This window comes from Rana temporaria, assembly GCF_905171775.1.
Source record: "Rana temporaria chromosome 3 unlocalized genomic scaffold, aRanTem1.1 chr3c, whole genome shotgun sequence".
NCBI classification, from domain to species: domain Eukaryota; kingdom Metazoa; phylum Chordata; class Amphibia; order Anura; family Ranidae; genus Rana; species Rana temporaria.
In genome coordinates, this window is record NW_024404425.1 from 338,752 (window position 1) to 354,965 (window position 16,214).

The following is a 16,214-nucleotide window of genomic DNA, read 5'->3' on the forward strand; positions in this document are numbered from 1 at the left end:
CTAGCAAGGAGGACCTAATAAAGGGGGTCCAACCCAGGACTAGCAAGGTGGACCTAATAAAGGGGGTCCAACCCGGGACTAGCAAGGTGGACCCAAGAATAAAGTGTCGGTGATTGTAGATTCATCATTCTATTGCAGACCTCGGTCATGTGACTCGGTGTTGCCATGGCACGGGTGGGAAATTCTATTCATTCTCTGTTTATATCTTCCCAGCCGGCTGTGACATGAGAATTGTCTGGGATGGGACAATATAGTCACTAGACAAACACCGGAGGAACATTTTATGTCAATATTATCAGAGAAAGAGAGAAGTGTCTGTAAAACATCCGACATCTGGGCTGAACGAGAGCAGCCTGCCTGTGTATAAGATATATACTCTCCAGACACTTTATTAGGTCCACCTTGCTAGTCCCGGGTTGGACCCCCTTTATTAGGTCCACCTTGCTAGTCCCGGGTTGGACCCCCTTTATTAGGTCCACCTTGCTAGTCCCGGGTTGGACCCCCTTTATTAGGTACACCTTGCTAGTCCCGGGTTGGACCCCCTTTATTAGGTCCTCCTTGCTAGTCCTGGGTTGGACCCCCTTTATTAGGTACACCTTGCTAGTCCCGGGTTGGACCCCCTTTATTAGGTCCCCCTTGCTAGTCCTGGGTTGGACCCCCTTTATTAGGTACACCTTGCTAGTCCCGGGTTGGACCCCCTTTATTGGGTACACCTTGCTAGTCCCGGGTTGGACCCCCTTTATTGGGTCCACCTTGCTAGTCCCGGGTTGGACCCCCTTTATTAGGTACACCTTGCTAGTCCCGGGTTGGACCCCCTTTATTAGGTACACCTTGCTAGTCCCGGGTTGGACCCCCTTTATTGGGTACACCTTGCTAGTCCCGGGTTGGACCCCCTTTATTAGGTACACCTTGCTAGTCCCGGGTTGGACCCCCTTTATTAGGTACACCTTGCTAGTCCCGGGTTGGACCCCCTTTATTAGGTCCTCCTTGCTAGTCCTGGGTTGGACCCCCTTTATTAGGTACACCTTGCTAGTCCCGAGTTGGACCCCCTTTATTAGGTCCCCCTTGCTAGTCCCGGGTTGGACCCCCTTTATTAGGTACACCTTGCTAGTCCCGGGTTGGACCCCCTTTATTGGGTCCACCTTGCTAGTCCCGGGTTGGACCCCCTTTATTCGGTGCACCTTGCTAGTCCCGGGTTGGACCCCCTTTATTAGGTACACCTTGCTAGTCCCGGGTTGGACCCCCGTTATTAGGTCCACCTTGCTAGTCCCGGGTTGAACCCCCTTTATTGGGTCCCCCTTGCTAGTCCTGCCACCAACAACCATTCCACATTCAATGGACAGGAGAGTTATAGAGGAAGGAGCAGAGTTTTCCAGCAGAGCAGAGTATTTCAGGAGAGGAGAGTTCTGGAGGAAGGAGCAGAGTCCTCCAGCAGAGCAGAGTATTTCAGGAGAGGAGAGTTCTGGAGGAAGGAGCAGAGTCCTCCAGCAGAGCAGAGTATTTCAGGAGAGGAGAGTTCTGGAGGAAGGAGCAGAGTCCTCCAGCAGAGTATTTCAGGAGAGGAGAGTTCTGGAGGAAGGAGCAGAGTATTTCAGGAGAGGAGAGTTCTGGAGGAAGGAGCAGAGTATTTCAGGAGAGGGGAGTTCTGGAGGAAGGAGCAGAGTATTTCAGGAGAGGAGAGTTCTGGAGGAAGGTGCAGAGTCTTCCAGCAGAGTAGTTCTGGAGGAAGGAGCAGAGTATGTCAGAATTCTCGTTCCTCTTATTACACGGAGTTGTTGCTCATAAAGCCACAGAACTTCCTCCTTTATCTCTGAACAGGAAGCGTGAGTCTCGTAGGACTCGATCTTTCCATCCCGGGTATTTCTGATCAGATTTGTATGTAATGGGATGACTGCGGAGGTCACATGTCCCTGGGGTGGGTGCTGATTGGTCGGCTCGGTGATATGGAGGTGATCAGCTGTGGTTGGATGCCGGAGGCTTTGTTGTGTAATGTTACCCATAACATGTGTAATGAAAGGCACATGTAGGGGGGGGGGGGGGATGGGAGTGTAATCTTTACCATCCCTGCACCCTCCTTATTGGTGAGAACATTGCCGTCTGTGCTTTATATACAGCGCCTGGAAAAAGTATTCATACCCCTTTGAAATGTTTCCACATTTTCTCATGTTACAACCAAAAAAACGTAAATGTATCTTTTTACAAATATGTGAAAAGTGTGTGGGGGGCATTTGTATGGCGCCCCCCGGAGTCAATACTTTGTAGAACCCCTTTTCTCTACAAGTCTTTTTGGGGGTGTCTCCACCAGCTTTGCCCATCTAGAGAGGGACATTCCTGCCCATTCTTCTTCTTTGTAAAATATCTCAAGCTCTGTCAGATTGGATGGAGAGCGTCTGTGATCAGCAATTCTCAAGTCTTGCCACAGATTCTCAATGGGATTTAGGTCTGGACTGTAGGGGTGCAACGGATCAAAAAACTCACGGTTCAGATCGTTCCTCGGATCAGGAGTCACGGATCGGATCATTTTTCGGATCGGCAAAAAAAAAAAAAAAAATCTCCCCCACTGTAATATCCACATGGTCCCCCCCCCCCCCCCACCAACTATAGTACCCCCTCGGTGCAGACCCCCCCCCTCCTCTCGGTACAGTGACCCCCCCCCCCCTCCTCTCGGTACAGTGACCCCCCCCCCCCTCCTCTCGGTACAGTGACCCCCCCCCCTCCTCTCGGTACAGTGACCCCCCCCCCCCCTCCTCTCGGTACAGTGACCCCCCCCTCCTCTCGGTACAGTGACCCCCCCCTCCTCTCGGTACAGTGACCCCCCCCCTTCTTTTGATACAGTGACCCCCCTTCTTTTGGTACAGTGGCCCCCCCTTCTTTTGGTACAGTGGCCCCCCTCTGCTCTCAATACAGGTACCGACAGACACTCCCCGAGCGTTGTGTCCCACGAGTGCGGGCTCCTCCGTGGGTGTAAACAGAGGAGGGCTGCCGCCGGGTGTACCAAGATGGCCGCGGCTCCAGAGCTAGGCCGAAGCCGCGGCCTTTCCTAATGTTACGGCGGCGGCTCCGGAGCTAGGCCGAAGCCGCGGCCTTTCCTAGCGTTATGGTCGCGGCTCCGGAGGTAGGCCGAAGCCGCGGCCATAACATTAGGAAAGGCGGCGGCTTCGGCCTAGCTCCGGAGCCGCCGCCATAACATTAGGAAAGGCCGCGGCTTCGGCCTAGCTCCGGAGCTGTGGCAATCCGCGGATCACAGTGTGTTCCGATCCGACGGGGGTGACCCGTTCGGATCACGGAACAACTGTGATCCGTTGCACCCCTACTGGACTGTGACTGGGCCATTCTAACACATGAATATGCTTTGATCTAAACCATTCCATTGTATCTCTGGCTGTATGTTTAGGGTCGTTGTCTTGCTGGAAGGTGAACCTTCGCCCAGTCTCAAGTCTTCTGCAGACTCTAACAGATTTTCTTCTAAGACTGCTCTGTATTTGTCTCCTTCCATCTTCCCATCAATTCTGACCAGCTTCCCTGTCCCTGCTGAAGAAAAGCATCCCCACCACATGATGCTGCCACCACCATGTTTCACAGTGGGGATGGTGTGTTCAGGGTGATGTGCAGTGTTAGTTTTCCCCACACAGCGTTTTTCTTTTAGGCCAAAAAGTTCAATTTTGGCCTCGTGTGACCAGAGCACCTTCTTCCACATGTTTGCTGTGTCCCCTCCCCCACATGGCTTCTCACAAACTGCAAACCGGACTTCTTATGACTTTCTTTCACCAATGTCTTTCTTCTTGTCACTCTTCCATAAAGGGCAGATTTGTGGAGAGACCACTAATAGTTGTCCTGTGGACAGATTCTCCCCCCTGAGCTGTGGATCTCTGCAGCTCCTCCAGAGTTACCATGGGCCTCTTGGCTGCTTCTCTGATGAACGCTCTCCTTGCCCGGCCCGGTCAGTTTAGGTGGACGGCCATGTCTTGGTAGGTTTGCAGTTGTGCCGTACTCTTTTTCCATTTTTGTATGATGGATTGAACGGTGCCCATACTAAGCATTTTCACCGGTATCGGTACTTGTACAAAAGGAAAAAGGTCGGAAGATCTGTCGTCGGATTTTTCGGATCGAGTGTACGGGCCATGAGGCTCCCCTGAAGCGCGGTTTCTGATGACACCGGAGCGCCGGCCCAGCACCATCACTTCCTATGACACCGTGGATGTTGTATGTAGACTGTGTGTGTGTGTGTGTGTGAGGGGCCTTCCATTCTATCAGTCAGCTCTGATTTGTCACCCAGAGCGTCAAATCACATCACTTCTGGTTGGTCACAGCCACAACTTCCCCAGCACTCGTACCCCCTACCCAACCCTCAACTACCCTGCCCTCACCTACCCCCACTCTCAACCCCCCCAACCCTGCCTTCACCTACCCCCGCTCTCAACCCCCCCAACCCTGCCTTCACCTACCCCCGCTCTCAAACCCCCCAACCCTGCCTTCACCTACCCCCGCTCTCAACCCCCCCCACCCTGCCTCCACCTACCCCCGCTCTCAACCCCCCCAACCCTGCCTTCACCTACCCCCGCTCTCAACCCCCCCAACCCTGCCTTCACCTACCCCCGCTCTCAACCCCCCCAACCCTGCCTTCACCTACCCCCGCTCTCAACCCCCCCAACCCTGCCCTCACCTACCCCTGCTCTCAACCCCCCCAACCCTGCCCTCACCTACCCCCACTCTCTACCCACCAACCCTGCCTTCACCTACCCCCGCTCTCTACCCACCAACCCTGCCTCACCTACCCCCGCTCTCAACCCCCCCAACCCTGCCCTCACCTACCCCTGCTCTCAACCCCCCCAACCCTGCCCTCACCTACCCCCGCTCTCTACCCACCAACCCTGCCTTCACCTACCCCCGCTCTCAAACCCCCCAACCCTGCCTTCACCTACCCCCGCTCTCAACCCCCCCAACCCTGCCTTCACCTACCCCCGCTCTCAACCCCCCCAACCCTGCCTTCACCTACCCCCGCTCTCAACCCCCCCAACCCTGCCTTCACCTACCCCCGCTCTCAATCCCCCAACCCTGCCTCCACCTACCCCCGCTCTCAACCCCCCCAACCCTGCCCTCACCTACCCCTGCTCTCAACCCCCCCAACCCTGCCCTCACCTACCCCCACTCTCTACCCACCAACCCTGCCTTCACCTACCCCCGCTCTCTACCCACCAACCCTGCCTCCACCTACCCCCGCTCTCAACCCCCCCAACCCTGCCCTCACCTACCCCTGCTCTCAACCCCCCCAACCCTGCCCTCACCTACCCCCGCTCTCTACCCACCAACCCTGCCTTCACCTACCCCCGATCTCAACCCCCCCAACCCTGCCTTCAGCTACCCCCGCTCTCAACCCCCCCAACCCTGCCTTCACTACTCCTATGCCACACACACACACTGTCCTCACTTATCCCTCTACTCCCCCACCCTGCCCTCACCCAACTCCCTAACTACCCCTCTACCTACTCTTTCTAGGCGATGGGTATCGGTCACTACTTGGTGTTTTAAAATACAAAAATGGTATCGGTGCATCCCTAATTTTTAGGATGTATCCGGTCTATAAACCAGAGGGTTCTGTATGGACAGTTGATATATGTAGGATGTATCTAGTAGTCTATAAACCAGGGGCTCTGGATGGACAGTTGGATAAATGCCTCTATATTTAGGATGTATCCGGTCTATAAACCAGAGGCTTTGGATGGACAGTTGGATAAATGGTCCTATATTTAGGATGTATGTGGTCTATAAACCAGAGGCTCTGGATGGACAGTTGGATAAATGGCTCTATATTTAGGATGTATGTGGTCTATAAACCAGAGGCTCTGGATGGACAGTTGGATAAATGGTTCTATATTTAGGATGTATGTGGTCTATAAACCAGAGGCTCTGGATGGACAGTTGGATAAATGGTCCTATATTTAGGATGTATTCAGTCTATAAACCAGAGGCTCTGGATGGACAGTTGGATAAATGGCTCTATATTTAGGATGTATTCAGTCTATAAACCAGAGGTTCTGCATGGACAGTTGGATAAATGACTTCATTTTTGGCGTGCGTCACGCTCATTCTTGTAAAATAAGAGATGGGGAACTTTTTTTATCTAATTTATTTGTTCCAGAAAGTTGTGGGAGATAAAAGCACATCATACAATCCAGGTCTTCTCCTCACACGAAGCTGTGGCACCATGCCAACCTTCTACAGGACTCGCGTTCCTTGCAGCTCGACTTCCAAGTCTGAAGTGCCCATTCCTCGGTCTTCCCTCACCCACAAGCCCTGACGTGTGACAAATCCAAACATTGGTACAGCAGGGGTCACGCACCCGCCCCCGGCCCTCTCCATTATCTTGGCCTCTCCCCGGCATCCCTGAATAAGCCTTGTTATGAGAGCTTCTGGGCAGAGAGCCACAACCAAGTCATCACCAATGAGTCATGTGGTTGCCCTTGGGGCACAGCGACGCCCTGCCTCTGCCAGCACCGAGGGATGAGCGCAGTGACAGGGCACGAGGCTCTGGGGATTACACTGCACAGATTGTTCAAGGAGGGAGAGGCTGGTCACGCTTTAATTAAAGGGCAAAAATATACAGTGAGAGTTTTAGTTGCCTATGTTATTGGCAACTTTTCCTTATTACTTGCTGCCTCCCTTTCCTTCTTAAATTGCCACATTAAAGCTGTAAAAAAAGATTTTATGGGGGGGGGGGGGGGGGGGTTAAAATATACTTGCCTTACCCCCCCTTCCTCACGAGAGTCACGTGAAGAGCCTGAGTCGTAGTGCAGGAGCACCCCCTATTGTGAGATTTGGGATCCTCAGCGTTGCCAGAAGGATCGTGACATCACCCTCCCTTCCCTAGGCACCCTGGGTAAGGTAAGTACCGTATTTATTGGGGTATAGCACGCTCCCGCGTATAGCGCACACCCCTAAAGTTGCCCCGAAAGTCCTGTGGAAAAAAGATTTTTGTACTTAGTTTTGGTGTCTTGCGCGGCGGCCTCGTCGGGTCCGGCGTCCGTCTGCAGCTTCGGGTGTCCTCTTCGGGTCCGGCGTCCTTCTGCGGCGTCCTCCCCGCTCGTTTCCCGCTTTCCCGCGCCGAGTTTGAATACTGCGCCGGCATATACCGAGCGCAGTACACTCGTGTATAGTCGGGCAGGCTCGGCTACTCTCACACTCACGTCCTGTACGTCCAGGACGTGAGCGCGAGAGGAGCCGAGACTGCCCGACTATACCCGAGTGTACTGCGCTCGGTCTATGCCGGCGCAGTATTCAAACTCGGCGCGGGTATCGGCGTATATCGCGCACCTGCGATTTTGCAAAAAAGTGCGCGGTATACGCCGATCAATACGGTATATACCACACACAGAAATGTATATTTATTTTGCTGCTTCAGTGACTCAGATTTGAGAGAGAGAGAGGGCTTAAAGGTTAAGTTCACCATTTATCCAACTGTCCATCCAGAGCCTCTGGTTGTATAGTCCATGACCTAAATATAGAACCAATTTGGAAAAAGCGAGGGTTTGGGATTTTAGAGGTGCAAAATTACAACATAATATATGAAAAGATATTTATAAAAGTTAAAAATGACAGAATCAAGAAAAATCCATCCGATGATACAATACAGTTTCAAGAATGTGCAAGCTGAAAAATTCTCTCTACATGTTTCGCCACGATTGGTAGCTTCCTCAGGAGAATTACATTTATCAGGCTCCATCTACTGGAAATGGAAAGATCTAGAAAGTTCTATTTTCAGTGGATAGTGCCTGATCAGGAGAATTCAATTATCAGGCACCATCTACTGGAAATACCGTATTTATCGGCGTATACCACGCACTTTTTTGCCCTGAAAATCAGGGCAAAATCGTGGGTGCGCGATATACGCCGATACCCGCTTTCCCACGCCGAGTTTGAATACTGCGCTGACATATACCGAGCGCAGTACACTCGTGTATAGTCGGGCAGTCTCGGCTCCTCTCACGCTGACGTACAGGACGTCAGCGCGAGAGTAGCCGAGCCTGCCCGACAATACACGAGTGTACTGCGCTCTGTATATGTCGGCGCAGTATTCAAACTCGGCCCGGGAAACGAGCGGGAAGGACGCCGGACCCGGCGAAGAGGACACCCGAAGCCACAGACGGACGCCGGACCCGACGAGGCCGCCGCGCAAGACACCAAAACTGTAAGTACAAAAAATCTTTTTTCCACAGGAATTCGGGGCAACTTTAGGGGTGCGCGCTATACGCGGGAGCGCGCTATAACCCAATAAATACGGTAGATCTTTCTATTTCCAGTAGACCGTGCCTGATAAATGTAATTCTCCTGAGGAAGCTACTAATCGTGCCTGATGTAATACTCCTGAGGAAGCTACCGTATTTTCCGGCATATAAGACGACTTTTTAAAACATTAAATTCTTCTTAAAAGTCGTGGGTTGTCTTATACGCCGGTACCTAACATGCAGGCTCTCAGACCGCAGCCGTCCATTTTTTAAAAGGTGCGCCTCCTCCTCGTGCTCAGGCGTGCCGTCCCCATTGGGGGTGCTCAGGCGTGCCGTCCCCATTGGGGGTGCTCAGGCGTGCCGTCCCCATTGGGGGTGCTCAGGCGTGCCGTCCCCATTGGTGGTGCTCAGGCGTGCCGTCCCCGTTGGGGGTGCTCAGGCGTGCCGTCCCCGTTGGTGGTGCTCAGGCGTGCCGTCCCCGTTTGGATCTTTAGGAAGGGTTTCTGCTGTCTGAATTTCAAGGGGAAACCGGTAAAATTAGGTGCTGCATACAGATTTTCAATAGAACAAATTCTCATTGGGCACACTGACTCCGGTTCAGCAGTCCACAAAACGAGGACACTCCTTTAGAAATTGAGGGAACCCAGAGTTGAGATTCCACATATACGCAGTCCAGTGAGAGCAGCAAATAGTCCAAGAGTCCCAAGGTTTTTATTGGTAAAATTGGTTCATAGCATGAAAAACGCCAACATGTTTCGAAAGACTACCCTCTTCATCAGGTCTCAAGAATTTTGACTGTACTTGGAGTAGCTCTATGTTTGAGATAACGATCCCATTTTGTGATCAATGTACATTGCAGGGATTTTAACAATCTTTGTATCGGATTCCTATTTTTTGCACCTTTGCAGAGTGATTCTGAACAGGAGGGTCTGGTTCATTATAATCACCTGATGCACTCTCAGTGTATTGGCATCACATGTGGGTGTTACTTTGGGAGGTTTGTATGCAACTACAGCCTACCCAGGAACGTTTACTCCTCTAGACTAACACCCGTCCAACAAGGCGTTTTGATATTTGCATAACTCCGGCCAAGAGCCAGCCCACTGCTTGTATCAGGGCTGATACTGACATTCCACACACATGAACAAAATAAATGATTGTAAATGATAGAATAGCGTAGACAGCGGAGTAGTTTGTGCTTGTTTAGACAGGGTTGGTTGTCTCACATTGCGGCCATGTTTGAGTGGCCTTAGAGGTGAAGCCTTTGTGTTTGATGTACCATTTGATTTCTCCTTCAGATTTATCGAAGAACCGTTTCGCTGAAGTCCCCGGTGAGCTGTGTCAGCTTGTGTCCCTGGAATCCTTGAACCTCTATCACAACTGCCTGCGTAGCCTTCCTGCCTGCATCTCCAACCTACAGGCCCTCACCTACCTGAACATAAGGTGAGTGAACTATAGAGCTTCCTGTTTCAAAACTCTGGTATCCACACATATTCCCCATTACCTTCGCACTGCTTTTCTCAGCCAGGGTTCTGTTGAATCCTAGGGTTCCTGCAAAGTTTGCTTGAGCATTAATTTCGGAGAATCCGTCTCCACTAACCACCAGTGTAGTGGAGTATTACATGAACCATCATTTGTAAGGGGGTACTTTTACACAGACTACCAATAAAGATTTCTCTATCTGCATCTCTTTTCTAAAAAGGCATTTCTCCCCATTGACCACCAATGAAATGGGGGGGGGGGGGGGACCTTCTCCAATTTCCATAATTGTAGGTTGGCCTTGGCGGCTGACCACCGGTGTAGGTGGGCCTTGGCGGCTGACCACCGGTGTAGGTGGGCCTCGGCGGCTGACCATCGGTGTAGGTTGCTTAGAACCAAGAATACAACCTTATATACAGTTTTTAAAGAGGAGGTAACCAGAGCATAACTTTATATACAGTTTAAAGAGGAGGTAACAAGAACATAACTTAACATGAGCTAATTAACTAATCATTTACCCAGACTAGGTGACTCGTAGATATGACCTTTCAGGGTAGATGTCACGTCTCCTCGCTCACCTGCTATACCTGCCTTGGCGGCTGACCATCGGTGTAGGTGGGCCTTGGCGGCTAGCCACCGGTGTAGGTGGGCCTTGGCGACTAACCACCGGTGTAGGTTGGCCTTGGCGGCTGACCATTGGTGTAGGTTTGCCTTGGCGGCTGACCACCGGTGTAGGTGGGCCTTGGCGGCTGACCACCGGTGTAGGTTGGCCTTGGCGGCTGACCACCGGTGTAGGTGGAGCTCTAAATAAACCACTATTGTGGGGATGGGGGCACTTTCCACAGACCACCCATATCATTTTCAATATCTTCTCCCTTTTTTTTTTTTTTTTCTAGCCATTATAAATTTTTTATAAAATGTCATGTTCATTACTGATAATGTTTTTGTGTTAAATGCGCCACATTTTTATTTATTATATCCACCACTTACTGATCATGCCGTTGTACTATGAGCGGTATATGTAATTTATATTTAGCAGGGGTTTCCTGGGAAATGATTGTCAGGGTTCCTCTGTAGTCAAAGGTTCAGAAAGACGGCCTGCAGGGCTCTGTAACGGTACATTTCATGCTTCTTTTCAAAATTAATTAATGGGATAACTACATGAGTTTAATAAAGGCAAGAAGCAGTAATGGGATTTTAGAAGGGAGCTGATAATGTTCTCTCAGCTGACAACATCCAGAGTTCTAATTACCGAGAGCCCCCTGGCCCAGGAAGTTGACTGTCCTTGGAGGTCGGGAAGGAATTTGGCAGCAGTTGTAGAAGGAGGTTTAGTTTTGCTCAGATTTTTGAACTTGATGGTCGTGGTTTTTTTTTTTTTTTTTTTTTTTTTCAGCCTTAATTATGTAACTTTGTTCTAAGTCCCCGCCATCCCCCAACTCTGGTATTCAGTGACCGGCTCTGCTGATGGATGGTCAACTGTCTGTACGTGTCTTCAGAGTATTTATATCAAACAAAGCATAACTGACATTATTTAGGTATAAGAGATCAGCAAGAAGTAGAATAACCTGGAGGGATGGATGAGATTCCTTTTTTAGATATGAAAGTCAAAGAACCCAGTGAACTGTGGGGATCCGCAATAAAAACATGGAAGAGTGCAGGATGGACCTTCTAGGTATGCAAGATGTAACGGAACGTCCCCCCACTTCGCTTGAGTGCTTCCTTCATATGCCACTTCCTATCAGTCTGGATACAGATATCAGATATTCCAGCTGCTCACAAGCACACAACGAGACGAGACTTGGTTGTCTGCTGAACATGGAGTGTTTATTAGAACCAAGAATACAACCTTGTATACAGTTAAAGAGGTGGTAACCAGAACATAACTTAACATGAGCTAATTAACTAATCATTTACCCAGACTAGGTGACTTGTAGATATGACCTTTCAGGGTAGACGTCGCGTCTCCTCGCTCACCTGCTATACAATACACATTATCATAAGTGTAAACACAGGACATCTTTACACAATAGCAGGGTCAATTGGCACAGAGAACAGACAGATGGCTGGAGGTGATGGCATTGGCATCTCCTTACACTGTATGTCCCAACAGTATGAATCAGTCACTCTAATGTGGCATATACAGGGTCCCCAGGCATATAGCTCACAAAGAGCACCGTTCCCCCCCCCCCCCAAATGCCAGGGCCCATGATCGCAAGGCAAGAGGCTAGCATTCAGTCCCCTCCAAAAGCCTCTGTCCCGGGTGAGTCTGTCACACAAGACAGTCCTGTCTACTGTAAAGACTAGTTGGGAGCAAGGCACCTTGAGGCAAGGAGGGAAATCCTTCTAGGTATGCAAGCGAGAGTCCTTAGTCTTAGTAGAGATCAGCTAGGAACAAGGTCACCTGGAGGGATAGAGTCCTTAGTCTTAGTAGAGATCAGTTGGGAACAAGGTCACTTGAAGGGATAGTCCTTAGTCAGTCATAGTAGAGATCAGCTAGGAACAAGGTCACCTGGAGGGATATAATCCTTAATCTTAGTAGAGATCAGTTGGGAACAAGGTCTCCTGGAGGGATAGAATCCTTAGTCTTAGTATAGATCAGCTAGGAACAAGGTCACCAGGAGGGATAGAATCCTTAGTCTTGGTAGAGATCAGCTAGGAACAAGGTCACCAGGAGGAATAGAGTACTTGGTCATAGTAGAGATTGGCTAGGAACAAGGTAACCTGGAGGGATAGAATCCTTAATCTTAGTAGAGATCAGCTAGGAACAAGGTTACCTGGAGGGATAGAGTCCTTAGTCTTGGTAGAGATTGGCTAAGAACAAGGTCACCAGGAGGGATAGAGTCCTTGGTCTTAGAGATCAGCTAGGAACAAGGTCCCCTGGAGGGATGGAGTCCTTAATCTTGGTAGGGATCAGCTAGGAACAAGGTCACCTGGAGGGATAGCTTCCTTAGTCTTAGTAGAGATCAGCTAGGAACAAGGTTACCTGGAGGGATAGAGTCCTTAATCTTAGTAGGGATCAGCTAGGAACAAGGTCCCCTGGAGGAATGGAGTCCTTAATCTTAGTAGGGATCAGTTGGGAACAAGGTCACCAGGAGGGATAGAGTCCTTAATCTTAGTAGGGATCAGCTAGGAACAAGGTCACCTGGAGGGATAGCTTCCTTAGTCTTAGTAGAGATCAGCTAGGAACAAGGTCACCAGGAGGGATAGAGTCCTTAATCTTAGTAGGGATCAGCTAGGAACAAGGTCACCTGGTGGGATTGATGAGATTCCTTTTTAGGTACACAAGTCATAGAACCCAATCTACTGTAGAGATCATATTGAAAAGGCACTTCTGGAAGGATGCAGGAGGTTTTTGTAGGTAAGCAAGCGAGAGACCCCAGTCTACTGCAGAGATGAGCAAGTATAGTGGGGAAATTATTATTTGATCCCCTTCAGATTTTGTACATTTGCCCACTTACAAAGAAATGAAGGGTCTATGTCCATCATAGATGAATTTTATATGGTAGAGACTAACAACAACAAATCCAGAAAAAAAAACCGATACAAGTGTTTTATAAATGAAGTTGTAGTTCAGTGAGTAAAATAAGTATTTGATCCCCAAGCAAAACATGAGAGGTCAGACGTTTCTTGTAGTTGGTGATCAGGTTTGCACACATCTCAGGAGGGATTTTGGTCCTCTCTTCTCTACAGATCTTCTCTAAACACTGTAAGGGTTCTTGGCTGTCGCTTGGCAACTCGAACTTTCAGCTCCCTCCATACATTACTCTATGACCTTTTTAATGTGCTTCTTCTTCAACTACTCCTTTGTTGCCTTGACGATATGTTTTGGGTCATTGTCTTGCTTGAGGCCCCATCCATGATCCATCTTCAGTGTTCTGGCCGAGGGAAGAAGGTTCTCATCCAAGATCTTACAATACATGGCCCTGTCCATTGGCCCCTCAATGCGGCAAAGTCGGCCTGTACCTTTTAGCAGAAAAACAGCCCCGAAGCATCATGTCTCCACCTCCGTGTGACTGTAGGGACGGTGTTCTTGGGGTCATAGTCATAATTTTTTCTTCCTCCAAACACGGCAAGTCGCGTTAATGCCAAAGAGCTCAATTGTGGTCTCGCTTTCTCCCAATCCTTCTCTGAATCATTGGCAAACTTCATACGGGCCTGTACATGTGTCCTCTTGAGGAGGACCTTGCGGGTGCTGCAGGATTTCAATTCATGGCGGCGTATTGTTACCAATGGTTTGTTTGGTGACCGTGGTCCCAACTGCCTTGAGATCATTCACAAGCTCCTCCCGTGTAGTTCTGGGCTGATCCCTCACTTTTCTCATCTTGTATGGATCTACAGACCGAGGGCGATTGATTGTTGTTTTGTATTTTTTCCATGTTGTGAATAATCGCTTCAACAGTTGACTCCTTCTCACCAAGCCTTGTTGCCCATTCCAGCCTTGTAGCCCATTCCAGCCTTGTTGCCCATTCCAGCCTTGTTGCCCATTCCAGCCTTGTTGCCCATTCCAGCCTTGTTGCCCATTCCAGCCTTGTTGCCCATTCCAGCCTTGTTGCCCATTCCAGCCTTGTTGCCCATTCCAGCCTTGTTGCCCATTCCAGCCTTGTTGCCCATTCCAGCCTTGTTGCCCATTCCAGCCTTGTTGCCCATTCCAGCCTTGTTGCCCATTCCAGCCTTGTAGCCCATTCCAGCCTTGTAGCCCATTCCAGCCTTGTAGCCCATTCCAGCCTTGTAGCCCATTCCAGCCTTGTAGCCCATTCCAGCCTTGTAGCCCATTCCAGCCTTGTAGCCCATTCCAGCCTTGTAGCCCATTCCAGCCTTGTAGCCCATTCCAGCCTTGTAGCCCATTCCAGCCTTGTGTAGGTCTACAATCTTGTCCCTGACGTCCATTGACAGCTCTTTGGTCTCGCCCATGATGGTGAGGTTTAAACAGAAGAAAGGGATTCTGTGGACAGGAGTCTTTTTTTATACACATAGAAGGTGCTCCTAACGAGAACTCGCTAAGACTGGCCATACACCTATAGATTATCTGCAGATTTTCTATGGTCAGATGGAAAAAGTGGAACAGATTCCTCCCTCTACGCTGAACTGTGTGGATAGAAGAATCTCCCACTGGCCCAAGCAGGCCCGGACTGGCCATAGGGCATACTGGGCATTTGTCCAGGTGGGCCACGGCAGCCTGCAACGACCCCCGGTGGGACGCATTTGTCACGTCTCCCCTCAGTGTAACATGCAGGGGGTCCAGAACTGTTAGGCGGGTGTGTGTGTGTAACAAACACTGGGGGGGGGGCTGTGTAATGCAAAGGGGTCCAGAGTTGCAAGGTGCCGGAACCCCACATCCCATCATTGACCACCGCCCATCATTTTGTATTATGTGTTTTTTGTTTTGTTTTTTGTTTTCTGGATTTTTGGTTGATATTCTGTCTTTTTCATTTAAACACTTATGGTAACAATTGTATAGACCCTTTATTTCTTTGTAAGTGGGCAAACTTACAAAATCTGCAGGGGATCAAATAATTATTTCCCCCACTGTACATGTGGGGGAATGCAGGGGATTCCTTCTAGAAATACAAACCAGAGCCCTTAGTCTTAGTAGAGATCAGCGAGAAGCAAGGTCACCTGGAGGGATTGAGGAGATTCCTTCTAGGCATGCAAGTCAAAGAACCCAATGTAGAGATCCACAAGGAGCTTTAGGAGAAATCCCCTGCATCCTTCCTAGGTATACAAACCAGAGCCCTTAGTCTTAGTAGAGAACAGCGAGAAGCAAGGTCACCTGGAGGGATTGAAGAGATTCCTTCTAGGCATGCAAGTCAAAGAACCCAATGTAGAGATCCACAAGGAGCCTTAGGAAGGATGCAAGGGATTCCTTCTAGGTATACAAACCAGAGCCCTTAGTCTTAGTAGAGATCAGCGAGAAGCAAGGTCACCTGGAGGGATTCAGGAGATTCCTTCTAGGCATGCAAGTCAAAGAACCCAATGTAGAGATCCACAAGGAGCCTTAGGAAGGGTGCAGGGGGTTCCTTTTTAGGTATACCAGCCAAAGACCAAAGTCTACTATAGAGATTGAGGATGAAGTACATCTGAAGGGCATTGACATTATTTTCCTTATTAAAGTCCCATCTTTGTTTCCACAGCCGAAACCTCCTCACCTCTCTACCTCCTTACCTCTGTCGTCTTCCTCTCACTGTTCTCATCGCCAGTAATAACAAGCTGAACTCCATTCCGGAGGAGGTGGGCGCCATGACCAACCTGCGGCAGCTGGTGAGTAGCAGATTTATTGGGTAAGATGTTAAGGTCTTTCCTGCCAGGAGAAGGTGATTCGCATTCTATCGCCTAATTATTGGGAAAGGGGTACGACGTGGTGGAACGTAGGTGTGGGGGGGGGGGGGGCCAGTGTGGGACATAAGACCTCCTATACATGTCTGGGTGTAAGAAGTCATGTGTCCATCATTAAGGGACCCTTGAACATTAAAATGCTAGGGGTTCATATCTCCTGCCTGCCCTCCTGTACCAGCA

General features: G+C 49.9%; 1 protein-coding gene across 1 annotated transcript in view; it reads left to right on the plus strand.

The window, feature by feature from the left end:
- The window catches only part of LOC120921696 (leucine-rich repeat and calponin homology domain-containing protein 4-like), a gene marked incomplete at its 3' end in the record, with an annotated part of 39,441 nt that extends 23,482 nt beyond the window's left edge, over positions 1-15,959 (plus strand). The window contains exons 2-3 of the mRNA XM_040334236.1: positions 9,521-9,665; positions 15,833-15,959. Coding sequence (XP_040190170.1) covers positions 9,521-9,665; positions 15,833-15,959 — 272 coding nt within the window. The remainder of the gene's footprint in view (positions 1-9,520; positions 9,666-15,832) is intronic.
- Positions 15,960-16,214: the final 255 nt, after the last annotated feature.